This window comes from Ranitomeya variabilis, chromosome 7, assembly GCF_051348905.1.
Source record: "Ranitomeya variabilis isolate aRanVar5 chromosome 7, aRanVar5.hap1, whole genome shotgun sequence".
In the NCBI taxonomy this organism is placed as follows: Eukaryota; Metazoa; Chordata; class Amphibia; order Anura; family Dendrobatidae; genus Ranitomeya; species Ranitomeya variabilis.
In genome coordinates, this window is record NC_135238.1 from 135610666 (window position 1) to 135636787 (window position 26122).

Sequence of the window (26122 nt, forward strand, 5' to 3'; positions counted from 1 at the left end):
CAGGCTGCGCAAGTCCGGCCGGTCCAATGACACTTCCAGAGTTCTCTTCACAGGAGGAAATCTGTGCCTTCCCCCTAGCGCTATGTGTTGTAGTCCTTCCCTGCTGTGCTTACGGAAAGTACCCCACAACTGTTGAGTCTGTTTCTGATGTTCCCTCACAACTCAACTAGATGATGTTCTGCTAATCCTCCGTCCCTCCCTGAGGTTCGGGTAGGAACGGCACCCGTTTGACGGGTAGGCCTGGAGTTCTTCCGGGACCCTAGAGACGCCCCTCTCCCACAATTGCCTCCCAAGACTTCATAGGTGATTTGAGTTAGACAGCCCGCCTGAGACTGACTGTCCTGCCGCTGTTTGGAGTATTGCTTGAAGCTGAATGTTGTTCTACTCCCTCGGCGTTCCGGCCACCGGTATTGCGCCTCAGTAGGATGTTGCTTCGGTCTTACAGCACGACTCCTACTGGTATTTCTCCTTTGCGTGATCCCGTTTCTCACTCAGCACAATCTATCTCTCTTCTAATCCTTTCTTGGGCACCGCCGCTACCCGGAGCAGGCACGGTCCCGTTACGTTCGTTCTCGTTGCCAAGCCTCTGTCAGGATCCCACCCCTGACAGAGACCCTACTGTATCTTCCCCTACAACACCCTCTGCCACAAGGTGTTGCCTGGTCCCAACCCAGTCAGCTTTCTGATCTAACTTCCTGCCTGACCCCCAGTTTACCCACTATGGTGGGGAGTGGCCTAATGAATAGCACCCTTAGCTCCCCCCGGAGGCCCGGCTGTGAAATGTATTGGTGTCTGTGATACCTGATCAGATGAACTCCTTCAGTGCCATCGGACGCACCATAGCTCCCCATAGTGGCGGAGCCACAGTACTGCAACGACCAGGACTCTGGGGCGCTGCACCTACATGTAATCGGAAACTATTTTTCAGGAAAAGTGGAAAGCTCAGAAGGGAAAGAGCGCCAAATTGAATTTATCTACAGGTGTAGTCACAATTTTGACTCCATGGGTGTTTTCCAGAAACAAACAGCACTTCAGGAGGGCAAATTTCCAACGGATGAGAGAGGATCTTGGTGCAATTAACTGGGACGATATCCTGAGACATAAAAATACACAAAGAAAATGGGAGATGTTTATTAGCATCCTGGATAGGACCTGTGCACAGTATATACCGTATGGGAATAAACATACTAGAAATAGGAGGAAACCAATATGGCTAAATAGAGCTGTAAGGGGCGCAATAAGGGACAAAAAGAAAGCATTTAGAGAATTAAAGGAAGTAGGTAGTGAGGAGGCATTAAATAAATACAGAAAACTGAATAAATTCTGTAAAAAGCAAATCAAGGCAGCAAAGATTGAGACAGAGAGACTCATTGCCAGAGAGAGTAAAAATAATCCCAAAATATTCTTTAACTATATAAATAGTAAGAAACTAAAAAATGACAGTGTTGGCCCCCTTAAAAATAGTCTGGGTGAAATGGTGGATGAGGATGAGGAAAAAGCCAATATGCTAAATGACTTTTTTTCATCAGTATTTACAAAAGAAAATCCCATGGCAGACAAAATGACTAGTGATAAAAATTCCCCATTAAATGTCACCTGCTTAACCCAGCAGGAAGTACAGCGGCGTCTAAAAATAACTAAAATTGACAAATCTCCGGGCCTGGATGGGATACACCCCCGAGTACTGCAGGAACTAAGTACAGTCATTGATAGACCATTATTTTTAATCTTTAAAGACTCCATAATAACAGGGTCTGTACCACAGGACTGGCGTATAGCAAATGTGGTGCCAATATTCAAAAAAGGGGCAAAAACTGAACTCGGTAATTATAGGCCAGTAAGTTTAACCTCTACTGTGGGTAAAATCCTGGAGGGCATTCTAAGGGATGCTATGCTGGAGTATCTGAAGAGGAATAACCTCATGACCCAGTATCAGCACGGGTTTACTAGGGACCGTTCATGTCAGACTAATTTGATCAGCTTCTATGAAGAGGTAAGTTCAGGACTGGACCAAGGGAACCCAGTGGACGTAGTATATATGGACTTTTCCAAAGCTTTTGATACGGTGCCACACAAAAGGTTGTTACATAAAATGAGAGTAATGGGGATAGGGGAAAATATGTGTAAGTGGGTTGAGAGCTGGCTCAGGGATAGGAAACAAAGGGTGGTTATTAATGGAGCACACTCGGACTGGGTCGCGGTTAGCAGTGGGGTACCACAGGGGTCAGTATTGGGCCCTCTTCTTTTTAACATATTTATTAATGACCTTGTAGGGGGCATTCAGAGTAGAATTTCAATATTTGCAGATGACACTAAACTCTGCAGGGTAATCAATACAGGGGAGGACAATTTTATATTACAGGATGATTTATGTAAACTAGAAGCTTGGGCTGATAAATGGCAAATGAGCTTTAATGGGGATAAATGTAAGGTCATGCACTTGGGTAGAAGTAATAAGATGTATAACTATGTGCTTAATTCTAAAACTCTGGGCAAAACCGTCAATGAAAAAGACCTGGGAGTATGGGTGGATGACAAACTCATATTCAGTGGCCAGTGTCAGGCAGCTGCTACAAAGGCAAATAAAATAATGGGATGTATTAAAAGAGGCATAGATGCTCATGAGGAGAACATAATTTTACCTCTATACAAGTCACTAGTTCGACCACACTTAGAATACTGTGCACAGTTCTGGTCTCCGGTGTATAAGAAAGACATAGCTGAACTGGAGCGGGTGCAGAGAAGAGCGACCAAGGTTATTAGAGGACTGAGGGGTCTGCAATACCAAGATAGGTTATTACACTTGGGGCTATTTAGTTTGGAAAAACGAAGACTAAGGGGTGATCTTATGTTAATGTATAAATATATGAGGGGACAGTACAAAGACCTTTCTGATGATCTTTTTAATCATAGACCTGAGACAGGGACAAGGGGGCATCCTCTACGTCTGGAGGAAAGAAGGTTTAAGCATAATAACAGACGCGGATTCTTTACTGTAAGAGCAGTGAGACTATGGAACTCTCTGCCGTATGATGTTGTAATGAGTGATTCATTAATTAAATTTAAGAGGGGACTGGATGCCTTTCTGGAAAAGTATAATGTTACAGGGTATATACACTAGATTCCTTGATAAGGCGTTGATCCAGGGAACTAGTCTGATTGCCGTATGTGGAGTCGGGAAGGAATTTTTTTTCCCCATGGTGGAGTTACTCTTTGCCACATGGGGTTTTTTTGCCTTCCCCTGGATCAACATGTTAGGGCATGTTAGGCTAGGCTATGGGTTGAACTAGATGGACTTACAGTCTTCTTTCAACCTTAATAACTATGTAACTATGTAACTATGTAACTATATATTGCCAAGTGAAAATTTCAAATCTACCAGTGTAGTGCCCGTACATTATAGTGTCCAGTACCTTTTAGTGCCCATACATTATGCTTAACTCGTGCTTCTGGTGATATGCACCATATGGTGGGGCAGCACAGTGGCTCAGTGGTTAGCACAGCAGCCTTGCAGCGCTGGGGTCCTGGGTTCCAATCCCACCTTGGACAACATCTGCAAGGAGTTTGTATGTTCTCCCTGTGTCTGTGTGGGTTTCCTCCAGGTACTCCGGTTTCCTCCCACATTCCAAAGACATACTGATAAGGAATTTAGATTGTGAGCCCCATTAGGGACAGCGATGATAATGTGTGCAAAACTATAAAGTGCTGCAGAATATGTTAGTGCTATATAAAAATAAAGATTATTATTATATGCACCCATAAATTAGGCAGGCTTGCATCGCCATAGAAATGCCAAATATTTGGGCTCTAAATGTGGTTTAGGCACACTGTGCACAGTATGGGGCGTAGAAGGGAGAGGGGCATTTGAATTTGGGAGCTCAGAATTCCCTGGTTTCATTTTGGGGGCAAGGAGCTTTAGCGCTCTTGCAACGCCTTTGAACTACCAGTAATGTGGAAGCCCCCTATATTTGCATTGACAGATGATGGATCTGAGTGGGTTTTTTTGTGGATTGAGCTGAAGCTTTTGTTGGGAACATTTTACATAACATTTTGGATCATATTTATCCGGCGCTCAAAGCTGAGCACTCACATTGCAGCTTCCATTTAAATCTCCAAATGATGTGATTCACATAAAACCCCTGAGGGATCCAGTCACTATAATGAGGCAGCAGAGTTAGTCTGGACTCTCTTCATTGGTGTCCTTCTTTTCAATGGTGCACAAAATTGTAGCCGACTGCACTTCTATGCACACTTAAAAAGACTGATACCGCTGGATATTAGGCCAGACAGCATCCACAGTGCCTCCATCTGCCTCATTATAGGGAATCTTTTGCCAGAGGTTCTTTCTGAATCATGCATTTCAGGGATTTAAACGGAAAACCCGGCGTAAGCACTCAGCGTAGAGTGCAGGATAAATATGAGCTAAGCCATATTAAGATCTTTGGGAGGCAGAATGAAGAAATTAACAGCAGGTCAAGAATTGCTTTTATTTACTTTTTACACCATCCCTTATGCGGTATTAAGTGATTAGATGACTTTATTCTTTCTGTGGGTATGATTCCAGTGATACCAGATTTATATCTTTTTTATATGTGGCTGCTGTCACACACTAAAAGATGCTTTGTTTTGCAAAATAAAGTTTTTGCATTGTCATATTTTGAGATCAATATTTGTACATACTTCTGGCGACAGAGTCATATGTTGCCTTGCTTTTTGCAGGATAAGTTGACATTTTTATTGGTACTATTTCCAGGCACATAATTTTTGATCACATTATATTCCAATTTTTGGGAGGCAGAATGGATAAAAAACAGCAATTCAGAAATTGTTTTTTTTTTCTTATGCTGTTCACCGTATGGTAAAAGTGATGGAGACAGCTTTATTCTTCGAGTCACTATGAATACAGAGCTACCACATTTATATCATCTTCTCATGTATATCATCTTCTCATGTTTTGCCCTTTTACACAATAAAAATAATTTTATACAAAAAATAATTTTTTTGCATTACTATATTCTGAGAGTTATAACTTTTATTTTTCTGATGAGCTCACAGAAGGAGTTAAATAGTGTGACAGTTTGATAGGTTGGGTTGTTCCAAATATGACAATGCCAATTTTTCTTTTTAAATAAATGTACCTTTTAATTGGTTTAATACTTATTTTTATTTCTTTTATCATTTTTTTAAAAATATTTTTACTATTTTTTAACTTTTTTTAAATCTTGTATTAGTCTGATCGCTTGTATAATGCTGCACTGACAGAAGCCTCTTAGACCTTGCTCTGAGTATGGTCTACAGACTTGCAGTAGCTGGGCAACCCACATGTCATCATGGTGACCATGGGTTGCCATAGAAATGTTCAGGCCCTTGTGATGATGTCATGGGGCACCAATTGGAGGGGAAAAGAAGCCCCCTTCCCATGTCCTGACCTCTAAATGCTGTGATGTCTATCCAGGGGCTCAAACAGCATTCCTGTCTCTGACAGCTCCTGTGCACGCATGATCGCCATAATGTAAATTTACATCAATTGCGGGAACCCTTTCCCGGCCGTGACATGAACTTATGTCAAATGTCATGAAGGGGTTAAAGGGTCACTCCCATCTATTTTAATAATTAAATGTGTGTATATGCATGGAATGTAGTGTGAGATCTTTAATATACTCATCTACTGTTGCTCTCTCTGGGAACTATTCTGCTTATTTTCAGTGGCGTCACAGCTCTGTAGACTCTCTGGGTTACATTGCGCTCTGCGTGACCCGGAAGTGGCTTTTACAATGTCAGAACGAGGCTTCATAGACAAACATTGTTAAAGAGACTTCTGTTCCACACATCGAGCATAGAGTGAGCCTGAGAGTCTGGATGACATCACTGAGAAGAGGAGAACGGTGCTGGATCCCAGAGAAAGTGACTGGTAGGTAAGTATATAAAGACACTCATACTACATTACATGCATATACACACATTTGAGGAGAAATAGTATTCATGGAAGTGCTTCTTTAATTATGCAAATAGCCTCTCAAAGAGAAAGAGTTCTTGAATTTTTGAAACACCTAGCGAATATAGTAATACTAAAGCTGTGTGCCCACAATGAGCTTTTGGTGCATTTTTGAGGCTGCATATTTTTACTGCTTAAAATCACAGTGTCTTACAGTTCCAGAAAAGTGGATGGGATTTATAGAAGTCTCCTGCCTATTGTGTTATTTTTCTTTACTCAGCATAAACTAACCTGAAGTGCGTGTTTCAAATCCCCAACATGGCAATTTCTATGACAGAAAATCTGCCTGTTAAAAACAAAAGTGTTTTTTAGTACATTTCTGCAGTGGAAATGCATCAAAAATGCATGCAATCCACACATGACAGTAGCAATAACATTTTCTCAAACCCAAATACCAAGAGACATACGAAAACAAAGCAGCTTTATTTAAGATATGTGTAGTGCAGTGGTATCCACGTTGTGCAATGATGAGGCAGTGACCCAGCAAAGTTCAAAACAAAACGTGTTTAATATCCAAACTCACACAGTGCACAGCACATAGTATCCTCTGGAGCACAGCTGGGAAACACATAAGTGTGTCCGGTTGCCGAGGGCGACTGCACCACCGTATCACACTGCGGGGTGCCAGGAGTTCACTCTGTTTGGCTCTGTGTTCCCTCACACAGGCTGAGCTTTTGCAGAGCTATAAGCTCTGCTTGCTGCAAACTCCACACTTACACACCCAACCCTCTGCTGCCGGGGTTTTTGTGAAAGAACCTGTGGCCCTTCCTGTGTCCACATGGAAAACCTAGGGCCTTGGAGGAAACATACTGCCCCACTGCCATCCTGTAGTCCATTTAAAAAATAAAAGCTCAGAGCAGGTTTTCTTATCTCTGCCCTGGACACATAGCATGCCCAAAACCAATACTCAACTTTATTTTGCATTGCAATCACAGCTATGCTTGTGACTGCAATGCACTCCCACGGCCTGCATATGCTTCTTTGTACATTCTGGGGGACACAAAGGGACCCTTGCATATAACACCGGTCGCTGCCTCACACATGACATATAACAAGAGATAAAAACTGCAGTGTTAACCCCTTAAGCCCCAAGGGTGGTTTGCAGGTTAATGACCGGGCCAATTTTTACAATTTTGACCACTGTCCCTTTATGAGGTTATAACTCTGGAACGCTTCAATGGATCTTGGCGATTCTGACAATGTTTTCTTGTGACATATTGTACTTCATGATAGTGGTAAAATTTATTCGATATAACTTGCATTTATTTGTGAAAAAAACAGAAATTTGGCGAAAATTTTGAAAATGTTGCAATTTTCCAACTTTGAATTGTTATGCCCTTAAATCACAGAGATATGTCACACAAAATAATTAATAAGTAACATTTCCACATGTCTACTTTACATCAGCACAATTTTGGAACCACATTTTTTTTTTGTTAGGGAGTTATAAGGGTTAAAATTTGACCAGCAATTTCTCATTTTTACAACACCAATATTTTTTAGGGACCACATCACATTTGAAGTCATTTTGAGGGGTCTATATGATAGAAAATAACCAAGTGTGACACCATTCTAAAAACTGCAACCCTCAAAGTGCTCAAAACCACATTCAAGAAGTTTATTAACCCTTCAGGTGTTTTACAGGAATTTTTGGAATGTTTAAAAAAGATGAACATTTAACTTTTTTTCACAAAAACTTTACTTCAGCTCCATTTTGTTTTATTTTACCAAGGGTAACAGGAGAAAACGGACCACAAAAGTTGTACAATTTGTCCTGAGTACGCTGATACCCCATATGTGGGGGTAAACCACTGTTTGGGTGCATGGCAGAGCTCAGAAAGGAAGGAGCGCCGTTTGATTTTTCAATGCAAAATTGACAGGAATTGAGATGGGACGCCATGTTGCGTTTGGAGAGCCCCTGATGTGCCTAGACATTGAAACCCCCCACAAATGACACCATTTTTGAAAGTAGATGCCCTAAGGAACTTTCTAGATGTGTGGTGAGCACTTTGACCCACCAAGTGCTTCACAGAAGTTTATAATGCAGAGCCGTCAAAATAAAAAATCATATTTTTTAACAAATATGATCTTTTTGCCCCCAATTTTTTATTTTCCCAAGGGTAAGAGAAGAAATTGGACCCCAAAAGTTGTGCCATTTGTCCTGAGTACGCCGATACCCCATATGTGGGGGTAAACCACTGTTTGGGCGCATGGCAGAGCTCGGAAGGGAAGGAGCGCCATTTGACTTTTCAATGCAAAATTGACTGGAATTGAGATGGGACACCATGTCACGTTTGGAGAGCCCCTGATGTGCCTAAACATTGAAACCCCCCACAAGTGACACCATTTTGGAAAGTAGACCCCCTAATGAACTTATCTAGATGTGTTTTGACAGCTTCGAACCCCCAAGTGTTTCACTACAGTTTATAACGCAGAGCCATGAAAATGAAAATTCTTTTTTTTTTCACAAAAATTATTTTTTAGCCCCCAGTTTTGTATTTTCCCAAGGGTAACAGGAGAAATTCAACCCAAAAAGCTGTTATCCAATTTGTCCTGAGTACGCTGATACCCCATATGTGGGGGGGAACCACCGTTTGGGCGCATGGCAGAGCTCGGAAGGGAAGGAGCGCCATTTGGAATGCAGACTTAGATGGATTGGTCTGCAGGCGTCACGTTGCATTTGCAGGGCCCCTGTTCCCCTAACAGTAGAAACCCCCACAAGTGACACCATTTTGGAAACTAGACCCCCCCAAGGAACTTATCTAGATGTGTTGTGAGAACTTTGAATCCCCAAGTGTTTCACTACAGTTTATAACGCAGAGCCGTGAAAATAAAAAATCATTTTTTTTCCACAAAAATTATTATTAGCCCCCTATTTTGTATTTTTCCAAGGGTAACAGGAGAAATTGGACACCAAAAGTTGTTGTCCAATTTGTCCTGAGTACGCTGATACCCCCATATGTTGGGGGAGCCACCGTTTGGGCGCATGGCAGAACTCGGAAGGGAAGGAGCGCCATTTGGAATGCAGACTTAGATGGATTGGCCTGCAGGCGTCACATTGCATTTGCAGAGCCCCTGATGCACCTAAACAGTAGAAATCCCCCACAAGTGACCCCATATTGGAAACTAGAACCCCCAAGGAACTTATCTAGATGTGTTGTGAGAATTTTGAACCCCCAAGTGTTTCACTAGTTTATAACGCAGAGTCGTGAAAATAAAAATAAAAAAATTCCCACAAAAATGTTTTTTTAGCCCCTTAAATTTTTATTTTTCCAAGGGTAACAAGAGAAATTGGACCACAATAGTTGTTGTCCAATTTGTCCTGAGTATGCTGATACCCCACATATTGGGGTAAACCCCTGTTTTGGTGCATGGGAGAGCTCGGAAGGGAAGGAGCACTCTTTTACATTTTTAACGCAGAATTGGCTGGAATTACGATTGGACGCCATGTTGCGTTTGGGAAGCTCTGATGTGCCCAATTCTAACTGCAACCCTATCCCAAACACACCCTTAACCCTAATCCCAACCATAACCCTAACCACACCCCTAACCCTGACACACCCCTAACACTAATCCCAACCCTAAATGTAATCCAAACCCTAACTTTAGCCCCAATCCTAACTTTAGCCCCAACCCTAACCTTAGCCCCAACCCTAACTGTAGCCCTAACCTTAACTTTAGCCCCAACCCTAACCCTAACTTTAGCCTCAGCCCTAACCCTAACTTTAGCCCCAGCCCTAACTGTAGCCCTAACCCTAACTGTAGCCCTAACCCTAGCTCCAACCCTAGCCCCAACCCTAACCCTAGCCCCAACCCTAACCCAAACCCTAACCCCAACCCTTGCCCCAACCCTAGCCCCAAACCTAACCCTAACCCTAACCTTAGCCCTAACCCTAGCCCTAACCCTAACCCTAACCCTAGCCCTAACCATAGCCCTAACCCTAACCCTAGCCCTAACCCTAGCCCTAATGGGAAAATAGAAATAAATACATTTTTTTAATTTTTTTATTTTTCCCTAACTAAGGGGGTGATGAAGGGGGGTTTGATTTACTTTTACAGCGGGTTTTTTAGCGGATTTTTATGATTGACAGCTGTCACACACTAAAAGACGCTTTGTATTGTAAAAAATATTGTTTGCGTTACCACATTTTGAGACCTATAATTTCTCCATATTTTGGTCCACAGAGTTATGTGAGGTCTTGTTTTTTTGCGGGACGAGTTGACGTTTTTATTGGTACCATTTTTGGTCATGTGACATTTTTTGATCGCTTTTTATTCCGATTTTTGTGAGGCAGAATGACCAAACACCAGCTATTCATGAATTTCTTTTGGGGGGGGTTATACCGTTCCACGTTTGGTAAAATGGATAAAGCAGTTTTATTCTTCGGGTCAGTACGATTACAGCGATACCTCATTTACAAAAAATTTTATGTTTTGGCGCTTTTATACGCTTAAAACTATTTCATAGAAAAAATAATTATTTTTGCATCGATTTATAACTTTATAATGGGCTATAACTTTTTTATTTTTTTGCTGATGATGCTGTATGGCAGCTCGTTTTTTGCGGGACAAGATGACGTTTTCAGCGGTACCATGGTTATTTATATCTGTCTTTTTGATTGCGTGTTATTCCACTTTTTGTTCGGCAGTATGATAATAAAGCGTTGTTTTTGCCTCGTTTTTTTTTTTTTCTTTGTTACGGTGTTCACTGAAGGGGTTAACTAGTGGGACAGTTTAATAGGTCAGGTTGTTACGGACGCGGCGATACTAAATATGTGTACTTTTATTGTTTTTTTTTATTTAGATAAAGAAATGTATTTATGGGAACAATATTTTTTTTTTCTTTAGGAATTTTTATTTTATTTTATTTTTTACACTTTTTAAATTTTTTTTTTAACTTTTTTACTTTGTCCCAGGGGGGGACATCACTGTATAGTGACAGATCGCTGACCTAACACTTTGCAGAGCACTGTGTCAGATCAGCGATCTGACGTGCCCTGCTCTTGGCTTACCAGCGATTGCTCTGAGCAGGCACTTGGTAAGCCACCTCCTTGCAGGACCCGGAAGTAGCCCCGCAGCCATTTTGGATCTGGGGCCTGCAGGGAGGAGACGCTCGGTACAAGGTGAGCACATCGCCTTGTACCGATCGTCTCAGGGAAGCACGCAGGGAGCCCCCTCCCTGCGCGATGCTTCCCTGTACCACTGGAACACTGCGATCATGTTTGATCGCAGTGTGCCTGTGGTAAATGTAGCGGGAGCGGTCCGTGACCGCTCCTGGCACATAGTGCCGGATGTCAGCTGTGATAGTCAGCTGACACCTGGCCGCGATCGGCCGCGCTCCCCCCGTGAGCGCGGCCGATCGCATATGATGTACTATCCCGTCACTGGCAATTAAGTCCCAGGTCACCTTAACGGGATAGTACGTCATATGGGATTAAGGGGTTAAAGACAAGATAAAAATGCATGTAAAAAACGGACCAAAAAACAATGAAAAAATGCAAGTAACTGCAGATGCCTGCCTGCTGGATGTAATTTTTTTTTTCAAAACATACTATATTTATTATATAAATTAGGGGGAAGGTCACTGAAGGATCAGTGATCTGTCAGAAGCCATACAGATGAATATGTAAGCAGAGCACCACATAAAGACTCCCCACAGGCCGTCCAGGAGCACGAGCACCTCATTAACTCAAAACTGAAAATAAAGATTAAACAACAACAACAAGATGGATTTCATCAACCCAGGTATCATTGTAATCAGTATAATGGAGCCAGCCTGACATTGTCTGTAGGTTACTGTGGACAATCCTGCTGACAGGTTCCCTTTATGTTCGGCCCAACCTGACGTACCGGAACATCCACGGGTCTGCCCATCCCTACACATAAGTGCACTCACTGTACATTACTGTACAGCAATACTATGACACTATGTAGAAAATGGAAATACGATGCATTCACATCTATAATCTACGCAGCAGGGTTACAGCTTGGACTATGGGACACTTGTAATTATGAACAGTTGAACATTAGGGTTCAATCATGATGTGATATGAAAACTAGTGCAGAAATCGCATTTGACTTAACAGTTCCCTTTCTCTTTTTATATTTAACACGTGTTGCGAAAAACCATTATTAACCAGTATAACTTACCAATCGGTTTTCTCAAAGTGGTCAAAAAAGCCGCATATACATATATCCCTGTTACTAAGCAGTAGGAGCTCTGTGGTAGACCAATCAGTGATAGCTTACAAGATGGTCTTAAATATACGTTGCCTTGGTTTCCTTTATATTACTTTGGATGTGTTCCCAGTGTCCTTGTTCATTAAGGGTCACATAAAATGAGTTATGTCCTCCATGCTGATTCAGTTCCTGGAGCAATGCATTTCTAATCTAGCAGCAACTAAAGGAAGCCAATGCCATAATCTCTAGGCGACATACAGATGACTTTTTTAACTGATCAATGCCTTATAATTCGTACCTTGATTTGCTGGCATTATTTTTCTGCCAACTGTTTTGTAAGATTATTTTAGATTGTTAATTTCTATTTTTTATCTGCTGTAAACTCTCCTTGAATTTTTCATGAAAAAATATACAATGTGGAAAAAATCTTTTAGGTGATTCAATAGGACTGGCGTAGAGCACACTCGCACTTCACTAGTTTTGCTTAAAGAGAACCTGTGACCCCCAAAATCAAAGATGAGCTAAGCCCACCAGCATCAGGGGCTTATCTACAGCATTCTGTAATGCTGTAGATAAGCCCCCGATGTATCCTGAAAGATGAGAAAAAGAGGTTAGACTATACTCACCCAGGGGCGGTCCCGGTACGATGGGCGTAGCGGTCCGGTCCGGGGCCTCCCATCTTCTTACGATGAAGTCCTCTTCTTGTCTTCACGCTGCGGCTCTGGCACAGGCGTACTTTGTCTGTCCTGTTGAGGGCAGAGTAAAGTCTGCAGTGCGCAGGCGCTGGGAAAGGTCAGAGAGGCCCGGCACCTGCGCACTGCAGTACTTTGCTCTGCCCTCAACAGGGCAGACAAAGTACGCCTGCGCCAGAGCTGCAGCATGACAAGAGGAGGACGTCATCTGATGAAGATAGGAGGCGCCAGACCGGACCGCGACACCCATCGGACCGGACCGGGTGAGTATAATCTAACCTCTTTTTCTCATCTTATAGGATAGATTGGTGCTTATCTACAGCATTCCAGAATGGGCTTATCTCACCTTCGATTTTGGGGGTGACAGGTTCCCTTTAAGTAGTACAGGAGCCAAAATCATTATGAGGTTGCCAATTAAAAGAAGCACTCCCATAAAGATTATTTATAATCACTTTATGTGTGTTATGATGGAGTAACCAGTGTTATATGCAAGGGTCGCTATGTGTCCCCCAGGGTGTGCAAATAAGCATATGAAGGCTGTGGGAGTACACTGCAGTCACAGGTATAGCTGTGGTTGCAATGCAGAATAAAAGTGAGTGTTGGCTGTGGGCAAGCTATTTGGTCAAGGCAGATTTAGGAAAACCTGTCATGGGCTTTTATTTTTTAAATGGACTACAGGAAGGTAGTCGGCTTGGTCTATTTCCTCCCCCGGGCCGGGTTTTCCATGTGGCTTATGACCACAGGTTATTGTAAAAATCCTTGTAGCAGAGGGTTGGGTGTGTCAGTTTTGGTCTTGCAAGCAGGCAGAACAGTCGGCTCTGCAGAGTACTACCTGTGTGAGGCAACACAGGGCAAAGCAGAGCCAAAAAGCCTAGCACCCTCAGTGTACATGGCTGTGCAGATACCCATGGCAACGGGTCATGGACTATCTAGTTTTCACGGCTGCGATCCAGAGGATCCGAGTTATGTTTTATTTGTGAGTACGCTGAATATTAAAAGAGACTTTACTTTGTACTTTTCTTGGGTCACTGCCTCATCACTGCACTGCATGGATATTGCTGCACTACAGTGTACATAATGTAATGTGAGTGTGTTAATATATTCACCTACTGACGCCTTCTCCAGGATCCAGCACCGTTTTCTCCTCTTCACAGTGATGTCACCATCTCTCCAGGTAGTACTGTGCTCTGTGTGACCTGCTAGTGGCTTTTACAGTGTAACTCTATGGAGCATGGAGCATCAGAACCAGTCTCCTTAGGTTTGCACTGTAAGAAAGACTTCCGGCTCATGCATAGAGTGAGCCAGAGAGTCTGAAGGGCAGTGTCATCACTGAGAAAAGGAGCACAATGGTAATGGATCCCAGAGAAGGCATCAGTAGGCGAGTATACAGGTCAGCAAAAGGATAACAATGTTTGAACCTTTGACTTTCAGGCTCCATATCTCAGCATTTACTACTGCTTCGAACATGAGACTACCCTAATTGCATAGACAATCATCTTGGCTATCTCATACATAAATTTGACTTGAAAGTACTTAGCATATGTTTAGTTATGCAGATTCTTGCCATGTCACTGCATTGCTACTGTTTTGCACCTATAAGTGAAAAAATATTTTTCTTCAGGTATAGTACAAATTACAACCTGTTGTAACAATTCCCTAATAGCTCAGTTTGTTATTAGGTTGATTCCCAAGCTAAATGTCACTGGTTCGAATCGAGGAGCAGCCATGAAGAAGATTTCCCAAGAAAAGAGAAATATCATCATTCAGCTCATCGATAGCAGTGTCTTGGCCAAGAAAATTGCCAAATGGCATCATGTCAGTGCCATGACAGTTGGAAGAATATGAAATGATGGCCGCCCATCCATTCAAAAACCAAGAGGTGGACATCCAGGCGAAATATTGGAGTCAACGGCTCAGTTCTGGCATGACAGACACGGCAGTGAAGGTGTCTCTTATGCTTCGTAATAGTGAGATCACAAATGTCAATGCATCACCGTGAGACACAGTTAAACAGGTCTGGAATGATGGCCCGAAAAAAGAAGAAGCAGCCTCGGTTTCTATCTCATCATAAGAAGCATTGGCTCAAGTTTGCAAAAAATTACAAAACTTTGACAGCAGAAGATTGGAAACGGGTGATTTGGAGCGATGAGACGAAAATCAATAGCCTAGGCTCTGATGGGTGCAAATGGGTCTGAATGAAACAAGGGAAAAAGGGATTGAGAAATTGAAGGAACTTCCAAAATTGGTGGAGGAAGCCTGATGATATGGGGTTGTTTCACAGCCTAAGGAATTTGATACTTGACCACAATCGATTGTGGTCTCATTGCTGAGCTATTTGGTAGTATCCTATACGATGAGTTACTTCGTACACTTGAGTATTATAGGTATTAAAAAAAGGATGGCATAGTGTTCCAGCATGACAACGACTCAAAGCATACGTCGAGATTGGTGAAGAAATGGTTCAATGGCAATGAGGTAAAGGTGCTGGATTGGCCACCACAGTCCCCAGACTCATGGGTAGAGTGGAAGAAAAAGCTGTAAAAATGCTCAAGGGAGTCGATCAGTATGCACCAACTTTGGGAACGTGTAGAAGAGACATGGTATCAGATTTTGGTTGAGACATGCTTGAATCTGATCGAGAGCATGTCCTGAAGGATTCAGGCAGTGTTGAAAGCCAAAGGTGGATTTACAAAATACTAACAAAATTCTAAAAATTAAAATTTAGATTTTTAGAAGTAAAACAGTAAACAATGCAGTGGTATAACAAGATTCTACATAACTAATCATATGATAAATAGTTTCAAGTCAAATTTATGTGTGATATAGCCAAGATGATTGTCTATAAAATGATGGTTGTTTCATGTTCGAAACAGTAGTGGATGGTGACATTTGGGCCTGAAATTAAAAGATTAAAACAGTGTTACGTTTTTGCTTAACCGTGTATATTAACACATACACACTATATTACATACACAAATACACAGATGTATTTTAAAAAATCTTCAAAGGATTGCTTTTTTATGAACTTGGGGCTTCACCTTAGTATCGCCACCCGATTATGGAATTGCTGATCCAAAGTGATACGAAAACACCAAAATTCGCCTCCTTGTCTTTTTAAATATACTGTATAATAGAAGACTATGAGGATATGTCATACATAATAGATAAATAAGAGCATATGACTATGTTTTGTAATGTACACTTTAGTATGGATGGTACAGCATTTACTTATAGTCAAGAACATTAAGTGGATTTTCATCCTTGACTCACACAGTACAGAGACAATGTCAGCATCAAATGAAGTTTATGAGAAGCCAAAAATAGAAAATACACATTAGCCATAACAATAAGACCAGTGATGTGGATATTAGTGAATATCTTTTCCCCAGTGCAGTATCTCCAACAGGGCCCTCAATTATCATAGGTCTTTATAGCAGAGAAAGAGTTAATCAGCCTTCAGTAATCCTTTAGCACAGGCCTCAAACAAGAGTACATGGAGCGGGTATGGCTCATCCACTAAGATAATTCAAGTAAACACAGTTTTCTCCAGCTTGAAAGAATTCTTAAAATGTCATAATCTTTATTAGTTCAGATGCAAACACATGACAAATATATTAAAATTCAATTATCCATTACAAGGCTTCAATAGTATTAGGGACTGATACATTAAGATTGGCATTGTACACACCAGTCCTAATGAAGGAACGTGGTGGGGTAAGATGCGCCAAATTCATTAAGAGATGCACACAACTTCATGAATTTGATACATATTCTGAGTGGTGGGCGCCTCTGCGTACCTCACAAAAAATGATACTCCAGTGAAGCACTGGATTAACATTTCTGGCATAAGTTACATCACTAAAGTGGCGTAACTGTTGAAGAATGCCGTCATTCCCTGTCCGGCACATGCTCCACATACTTTAATGGATTTGACTGAGACTGGCTTGAAAAAGTGTTTTACTTCAGAAAACTTGTTGAAATACATAAATGAATCAAACTCTTAGTATTTTTATTTGAGCCACAAGGACCTTTTGGCCTCACCCTAGCCTCAAAGACCTCCGTGCATTTCCAACCCCATCACACTTGAAGGACATACTGCTAACCTATTGGTGCCAGTTACAACATGACACAGATACCTTCTTGGTGCATAGACCCATTTTGTCAATTCTTTTAAAAAATTACTGTAAACCAAAATGTCAAAAATAATACTGGTTAGATTATAATATCTGCATCCAAATCCTGTATAGTTATGCTTAAGTGCAGGGCCGAGGAGATGGGACATGCCACAAGAGAGAATCACACTGGATGTCCGGTCCTCTCAAGACCTGCACTAGCACATAGTGGATCCATTAAAGTCTACATAATGATATGTGCACACGTTGAGCATTTGCTGCATTTTTTCTGTGAAATTTTGCCACAAAAAGAGTAAGATTCCTGAAGTCTCATGCCCATGTTGCTTATTGTTTTCTTGTAGATTTGAAATATCTTCAAATTTGCAGTATGTCAATTCTGTCAGCATTTTTGCAGAGATGGGCGGACCCCTGGATTTTTGGGTCTGGTGAGTTCAGCCTAGCAGTTAAGCAAAGTTCGGGTTCAGGGAATAGAGCAGTACCCGGACCGGACCCCGGACCCCATCAACTTGAATGGGGGGCCCGAACATCCAGTGTTTGCCATACTGTCATTTGCTTGACAGCACGGCAAACACTGCTTCTGATCAGCAGCAAAATTATTACTGCCTGTCAGACAGCAGCGGTTCCCACACTATCAAATGAGCCCACAGCTGAGGTAAAAATTTTATCTCCGGTCATTGGCGTCAGCTGATGGCTACTTTTCCCATCAGCCAACGCCTGCTGCCTCTAATTACAATGAGAACACAAAAAAGTGCCCTAGACCATAAACACGGAGAACCGTGAAACTCAAGAAAACCTACACAAAAGAAGTCCTCCAGAAGTCCTGAGGGGGTACGTTGTGGCAGTCTGGGAAATAAATATAGAAAAAGCATCACTGCATGATATGCACACCATCCAGATAATAATAATACAAGAAAAAAAATATATATATATATAAATACTTTATTAGTACACTTAAAACACACCAAACAATAAATAAAACATACTTAAAATACAACACAAACCACAGCAGGTTGAATCATGTATAAGAATAAGGTAACCCCCACTTTCTAACCTAACTGGCTCATAAGATAATATCCCGTGCGGCCATGACAAAGTAAAGACCGCTAATAGGATCAAGCAGGGAAGTAAATGAACAAATTCCCACAAATACGTAACTTAAGCCAGATACAAGACCAAGGTCCTGGAATACACAGGACAAGGGAGGGGCAGTGAACCCTATAAATAGCACTAATGGTAGCTCATAATGAGATTGCCACGTGCATACAACCTGGTGTGAAGAGATATCCCACGCGTATCGCCCGGCGAACCGGGCTTCCTCAGGGAATGTGTAAGAGGCACAAGTACAGAGCTTATATACACATAGCATGGAGGTAAAACGACATACCGGTGTGTGTAGCACTGCCAACCGGAAGGAGCAGGAGAGTAGCACAGACATGTGACGTAGCAGGGACCAATAAGACAAGAGGCCGCACCTCTCGTAGAGCACCGCCTCCCATCAGGAGAGAAGAAGCAAAGGCGCTTGCGTAAACACTTAATAGACGGCCGCACAGCCAGTAAGACTGGTGCTATAGAAATAAGCGGTGCCGCAAGCTCCACCTACCATACGGAGCACAGGAAAAGAAGCGCCTGCGCAGTCATAATATGACCGGTCGCACAGATGCTAAAATCGGCACCATGGCAACCAGCGGCGTCCAAAACTATACCTCCCGTAGGGAGAGTGTGGGCAGGCGCCTGCGTGGAGAATAATAGCCAGCCACACAGACGCTCATGCCGGCACCATAGAAACCGCAAAGCTGTAAGGAAAGGGCCAGTTATAAATGTATAAGAGGCTGATGTGTAAGAATGAAATAGTCCCCAATCGAAATTCGAGGACAACAAAGACCCATATATAAAGTGAACACGCAAAAACCCAAAAAAAACCCAGAATGAGGGGAAATAGGGATATTTTATTGTGTTATTATTTTTTATATATATAAGTGTGTCATATGTGTTCAACCATACAACAAACACTCTCCGGAGAGTTCAACACAAGCAGCCACATCTGTACAACAAACGAAGTGAATACATTGAGCATAAGTCCAGAGTGATTGAAGCCAACTTTATTATCTCATAGTATAAAAAACATACATATTAGTATAAAAAAGAATGTTGTTATAATATCCATAAATAAGTACAAGTATGTGCGATGAGGCATAATAGCTCATAGGAAAAAAGAAGTAAGAACAGGCTCAGGGCCTATACAAATATATATATATAGCCCAGCATGGAATAGAAATCTATCCACCTGCCTAATGAGCCAGTACTAAAGGCTAACAATGTTCCAGAACCCAATTGTTTTATCCAACTACCTAATGAGCCAGTCCTAGGATCTATATGATAATAAGACCTAAGAATCCAAAGATCTATAGTACCCTATATAAAAAGCCATAATAGGCTTGCACATAGCCACATGGAGAATCTCAACTAAACCAAAAACAGTTCAACAAAACAAAAATCCACTAAAACAATATGACAAGAAGTACGAGTCGCTCGAGGAACCATCTCCTAAGATCGTATATCAGATGTACACAGGTCACTGGAGGAACCTTCTAGTCGGGCACTTCAAAATCCTTAGGAGCTTAGGAGTATAAATCCAGACGTTAAGTCCACATAGGACAGTCCATACATATTCTCCAAGGGACAAATCCAAATATTGAGACAATACATGGCAGACATCCTCCATATCTAGTCACGTCCGATGGTATATTAGCCCAGAAATCCGGTAAAAAGCAGTTCTTCGTTTAATCCTGCGGGAGCAATAGAGCCCAAGTTAAAAATCCAACGAGCCTCTTTTTGTAAGAGGGACCGTTTATAGGCTCCCCCCCTATTTGATAATTTAAGCCTTTCCAGACCTATAACCTTGGTATTCAACACCCGGCCATCATGATGAGCTAGATAGTGTGCAGCAACTGGAGTTAGCATTTTCCCTTTGGCGGAATCTATAGCCGCCAAATTTATAGTGGAAAAATGTTTTTGAGTCCTACGGCGTAGCTCTTGAGAGGTCTGGCCCACATAAATATGTTGACAAGGGCAAATCAAAGCATAGATGACATAAGATGTTTTGCAGTTAATATAAGAACGTAGTTTATGCTTACTACCATCCTTGGGGCTAATGAAATAATCCTTAGTTGGAGTCATATGAGGGCAGACGTTGCAATCACCGCAGGCAAAAGAACCATGCAGTGCTACACCCCGATGTAATCTAGTCGTCTGTCTTTGATAGTGACTATTTGTCAACAAGTCTCGAAAATTTGGGGCCCTCCTGGCTGTAAGCAGGGGTCGATCTCCCACCACTGGAGACGTATGTAAATCGGTGGCTAGAATATCCCAATGTTTTTGAAGAATACCTCGAATCTGTGACCAGTTGTCATTGTAGTTGGTAATGAACCTAGACTTACCATCACGTATCTTGTTCCGAGGCTCTAGTAGAGATTCTTGTGTATTCAGAGCCGCACGTTGAAAGGCCTTAGAGATACTCTTCTTCGGATAATGTCGTTGCCTGAATCGGTCTGTCAATCCTCGGGCCTCTGTTCGGAAGTCTTCATCAGAGGTGCAATTCCTTCGAATTCTTAGGAATTGTCCCATGGGAACGCCATCTTTAGTATGCTTAGGATGAAAACTTCTGTAGTCTAACAGGCTATTAGTCGCAGTAGACTTGCGAAACAACTTTGTCGATAATTCATTGCCACTGACCAGAACCTGTAGATCCAAAAAGGAAACTGTCGTAGGGGAGAAAGAATATGTTAAAATAATGTTATGCACATTATTATTTAGGGCATCAATAAATTTGCTGCACCCCCGTTCGTCCCCTTTCCAAATAAAGAACACGTCGTCGATATAACGACTCCAACAACACACGTGTTCCTTAAAATCCTCAAGGGGGTAGACCATGGTAGCCTCCCACCAGCCTAAAAAGAGGTTGGCAATGGCCGGGGCACATCTAGCGCCCATGGCCACCCCCGAGGTTTGAAGATAGTAGGTACGGTCAAACAAGAAGTAGTTGTGCTTCATAATAAATTCCATGAGATCTATTATCCAGGAATCGTGCATACGGTCAGAATGTTCAAGTTGATCAAAAAAGTATAAGGCAGCTGTGACACTGTCTGCATGCCCAATGTTGGAATACAAAGACTCGACGTCGCATGTAACCAACAAACACTGAGAGGGTAATGAAATCTCACGGCAAATGCGAATAAAGTGCGACGAGTCCTGAACAAATGACGGTAGGTTCTTGACCATTGGTTGGAGAAAATGGTCAACATAGACACCAGCTTTTTCACACAAACTACCTATACTTGCCACAATAGGACGCCCAGGTGGTTTATGTAGGCACTTGTGGATTTTCGGCAACATATAAAATGTTGCCGTGATCGGAACTTCCACCCAAAGAAACTTAAACTCCTGATGACCAATGATGTTAAGGTCCCTTGCTCTCTCAAGTAGACGCCTAAACTTAACAGAAAAAACCCCTGTGGGATCCGAAGGGAGCCTCCTGTAGAAACAGCTGTTACCCAGTTGACGTTGGGCCTCTTCAAGATAGAGTATATGGGGCCACAACACAACATTACCACCCTTGTCCGCCTCCTTAATAAGGAAAGCAGTATTGGATCTGAGTCCATACAGAGCTCGTTTCTCCTCACTATTAAGATTGCCCATAATGGAAGGACGTGGACGCAGGGCCATGATGTCCCGCTTAGTGAGTTCAAAAAAAACCCTGATGGCAGGAACAAGCGAAAACGGGGGTGTCACATTAGATTTATTTTTGAAAGGGAAAAAGTTCTTACCACTATCTGACTCGTTTTCCTGTAACAGCTGCAACAAATCACGAAAAACCATCTGTTCTGTTTGATCATAGCCCTCCATCATGTGTGGTCTGTTATGAAGGACCTGTAATACAAGGCACCGACAGAATAAATAAAGGTCTTTAACAAGTGTGAACTTGTCTAGCGGGTGTACCGGTGAAAACGTAAGACCCCGCTGTAGTACAGAGAGCTCGACAGGAGAAAGCACATAATCAGATAAATTGACTACTTGTAAAACATCAGAGACTACCTGATTGTCCACAGATGAAAGTATGGCTTCTCGAGGAGCTCCTATTTGCGGTAACCTTTGTGTGGTTTGTACGCAGCCGGCCGGCGATTCCCAAACCGAGTTGTCCGTGCTGACATGGCCACGGCACTTCCGCCCCCTTCGGACCCGGCGTCGGCCTCGCTGTCTGCCGAAGATAAAAAATCGCTTTCCGAAGTGCCATCCATACCTCTTGTAGTCATCTGCATGGCACTTCCGATGTTACGAGTCTTGGGGCCCTGTCTTGAATTACCATGGTGTCTCCATTTAAAAGCTCTCTGTGCCTCAAAGTCATTGCGGTCCCTTAAAAATTTAGATTTCTTTTTTAACATGATCTCATTGTCATACTTATCCAAGGTACCCTTTAGTTTAACCTTAAAGGGCTGGACCTGGGCAGTATCATCAAATTTAGTCAATCTTGATTCCAACTCCTTAATTCTGACTTTAGTATCAGCAAGGAGTTTTCTATCGTGTTCCAAAAGCATATTAATAATAATGCCCGAACATTTCAGCAGTCCCTGTTCCCAGATTGTTTGAAAGTCACGGGAAGGTTCCCAAGCCGGAAAAATGGACACTCTTAAACCACGGGGTACAATGTTAGTCTTAACATACTCTTCCAGACTCCGTATATTCCACCAGAGCCTGATACCCGCTCGATGAGCTGTCGTAATCTCAGATGAAAGTTGGTTGAAGTCAGAGTCGGGAATAACATGTTCCCCTGAGGTAAATATGTTCTGTGACTGTGCCCGCCAGGCTGCCTCGCGAGCATCCCAATCCATAGCGGCCGTGCCACACACCACTATAAAAACAACAAAACCAGTCAAGGCAGTGGGTAAAAGCAAATACTCACTACCCACAAAGGTAACAATAGTTCAACAATAGAACGCGTGCAGCCTCAAGAGACCCACCCACAACAGGGGGGTAATTATATGTGGCAGTCTGGACTTTGGGTAATTATATGTACTTTTCAGCCAACACTTATCATGTACTTTCCTTAATATGTTTCTATGTTTGGCTATGATGTGCAGAGAAATGTTTCTTGTTTTATAAAGATCCTAAATAACCTTACTTACTATGCATTGCATTATATTATTCAAATAATTTCACCCAGTCCTGCAGGATGTGTTTGGTCCTTATTCACATGCACTTTTGCACATGATTTACTTTAAGCACTGTGCTTTCATTTATTTATTTACCGAGGAACCCTATTGTTGCTCTCTATGTATTTATTATTATTGTTGGACCTGATTCATCCCTCTGCCCAATGTTTGCTTGCTTTTACATTATTTTCTGTATGATGTTATCCCATCTTAAATATTTTTTAGATATGGTTCAATAAAATATACATTTTATATGAATTTATTGGAGGACTTCTTTTGTGTAGGTTTTCTTAATAACAGTGAAAGCAGACAGCGGCTGATGGGAGTGTTCATCAGCCAGCTGCTGCTCTCTAAATAAATAATTTAAAAAAACAAGAACCTGGATTACCCTGTATTTTTGATAACCAGCCAGGTAAAACTGTCAACTAGGGACTGCAACCCTCAGCTTTCAGCTTTATCAAGGTTGGTTATCAAGAATAGAGGGCCCCCCCACACTGTTTTTTTAAATTATTTAAATAAATAATAAAAAAACGGCATGGGGCTCCCCTCCTTTTCGACAACCAGTCTTGCTAAAGCAGACAGCTGTGGGCTGGTATTCTCAGGCTGGTAAGATGCCATGGATATTGGCCCCCACAGCCTGAAAATAGTAACCCCTCAGCCACCAAGAAAAGGCATATCTTTTAGATGCACCAATTCTCAATTCTGTTTCTTTATCTGGGTCTTCCACTTGCCCTGTAGCCGTGGCAAATGGGGTTCATATTTGTGGGGTTGATGTCACCTTTGTATTGTCAGGTGACATCAAGCCCACAGCTTAGTAATGGAGGAGCGTCTATAAGACATCTATCCATTATTAATCCTATAGTTGTATGGTAAATAAAGGCATAGCCAGAATAAAGTTTTTTATTTGAAATAAAAACAAAACACACACTTTTCCTTTTTTTCTTTTATAAATAACATATTATATATATATATATATATATATATATATATATATATATATATATAGCATTACACTCACCTAATGCCCATTCCACTGAATCCCTTATCTCCTCTAATAAAACAAAAACAAAAAACAACAATATCCCTCACCTGTCCAACGTTTTGTCCCACAACATAATCCATGTCAGGGGATATATAGTTTTCAACCTGGACGGGGCCAAGATATGACCGTCCAGACTGAGAACCACTGGTGAATGAGCTGTTGTGAGCACTGCATCAGTGAGCAGCGGTGACCTCATTAAGGTTATCACCGGTCACTGAGGCTGCATTCTCATCTGGGCCAATGAACTTCGGTGACCTTCCTCTTGCGAGATCACCGCTAGCACAATGAGAAAAAGTGTCAAGGTGCAGAGGCGAGGTCACCACAGCTCAAATTCACCACAGTGAAATTCTCACGGTGAACTCTCTAGTTGTGTATTTACTTATAATATAACTATAGGATTAGTAATACTTAATGCCTCTACATTGCTAAGTCATGGGCTTGATGTCACCGGACAATACAAAGGTGATATCAACCCCACAAATATGAACCCCACTTGCCACCGCTACAGGGCAAGTAGGAAGACCCATGCAAAGCTCCAAAATTCAAGCATCTAATAGCATGGGGACCCCTCTATTCTTGATAACCAGCCTTGCTGAAGCGGACAGCTGAGAATTGCAGCCCCCAGCTGTGAGTTTTGCCTAGCTGGTTGTCAAAATACATGGAAACCCATGCCATTTTTTTAAATTATTTATTTTGAGCGCAGGCGAAGGCTAATGAATACACCCATCAGCCGCTCCTACTCTCGCTTTTATTAGCGTCAGTAGGAGTCGGCTGATGGGAGCAATGGCCACATCAACCAACAACAGTGCCCGGTAAACTTTTTACCTCCGATCATAGCTGCGGGCTCACGCTATCATTTGACAGTGTGGGAACCATGAATGACCGGCGGTAATGATTTTACCATCCATTAGAAGCAGTGTTTGCCACACTGTAATGCACATGACAGAGCAACAAACACACGGTGTTCGGGGGGGCTTCTGTGCCTGAACACTACATGTCACATGAGTTTGCTATAAACAGAAGAAACTGACCAGCACATCCCAACTAGTGTGAATAGGTGGCAGCTAACATAACAATTCTAAGAAAATATAAAGCTGCACTCTGGATTGTTTAGAATGGTACATCTAGAAAATTGGAACTTCATTACTGCCATCAAACAGGTATGCATTGACGTTGCAGTTGGGCTCATTGGCCAATTTATGTGCTAAGTGACTTCTTTTTACTGTAAATTTTCCTATAGCAATATTGCTTTTCCAATTCTTCATAATTCCACATGTACAGTACAGACCAAAAGTTTGGACACACCTTCTCATTTAAAGATTTTTCTGTATTTTCATGACTATGAAAATTGTATATTCACACTGAGGGCATCAAAACTATGAATTAACACATGTGGAATTATATACTTAACAAAAAAGTGTGAAACAACTGAAATTATGTCTTATATTCTAGGTTCTTCAAAGTAGCCACCTTTTCCTTTGATGACTGCTTTGCACAATCTTGGCATTCTCTTGATGAGCTTCAAGAGGTAGTCACCGGGAATGGTTTTCACTTCACAGGTGTGCCCTGTCAGGTTTATTAAGTGGGTTTCTTGCCTTATAAATGGGGTTGGGACCATCAGTTGTGTTGTGCAGAAGTCTGGTGGATACACAGCTGATAGTCCTACTGAATAGACAGTTAGAATTTGTATTATGGCAAGAAAGAAGCAGCTAAGTAAAGAAAAATGAGTGGCCATCATTACTTTAAGAAAAGAAGGTCAGTCAGTCCGAAAAATTGGGAAAACTTTGAAAGTGTCCCCAAGTGCAGTGGCAAAAACCATCAAGAGCTACAAAGAGATTGGCTCACATGAGGACCGCCCCAGGAAAGGAAGACCA

At 42.0% G+C, this 26122-nt stretch overlaps 1 protein-coding gene across 2 annotated transcripts in view; it reads left to right on the forward strand.

Annotated features, from left to right (window-relative positions):
* CPO (carboxypeptidase O) overlaps positions 1-26122 on the forward strand; it is a 593649-nt gene that overhangs the window by 225572 nt on the left and 341955 nt on the right. Inside the window, exon 1 of one of the 2 annotated variants that reach the window (XM_077275733.1) lies at positions 11707-11740. The exons of the other annotated variant lie outside the window; for it this stretch is intronic. Within the exon in view, the coding sequence (XP_077131848.1) occupies positions 11722-11740 (19 nt within the window). The 5' untranslated portion in view covers positions 11707-11721. Of the gene's footprint in view, positions 1-11706; positions 11741-26122 lie in introns of those variants that run through there. 2 annotated transcript variants of the gene reach the window in all.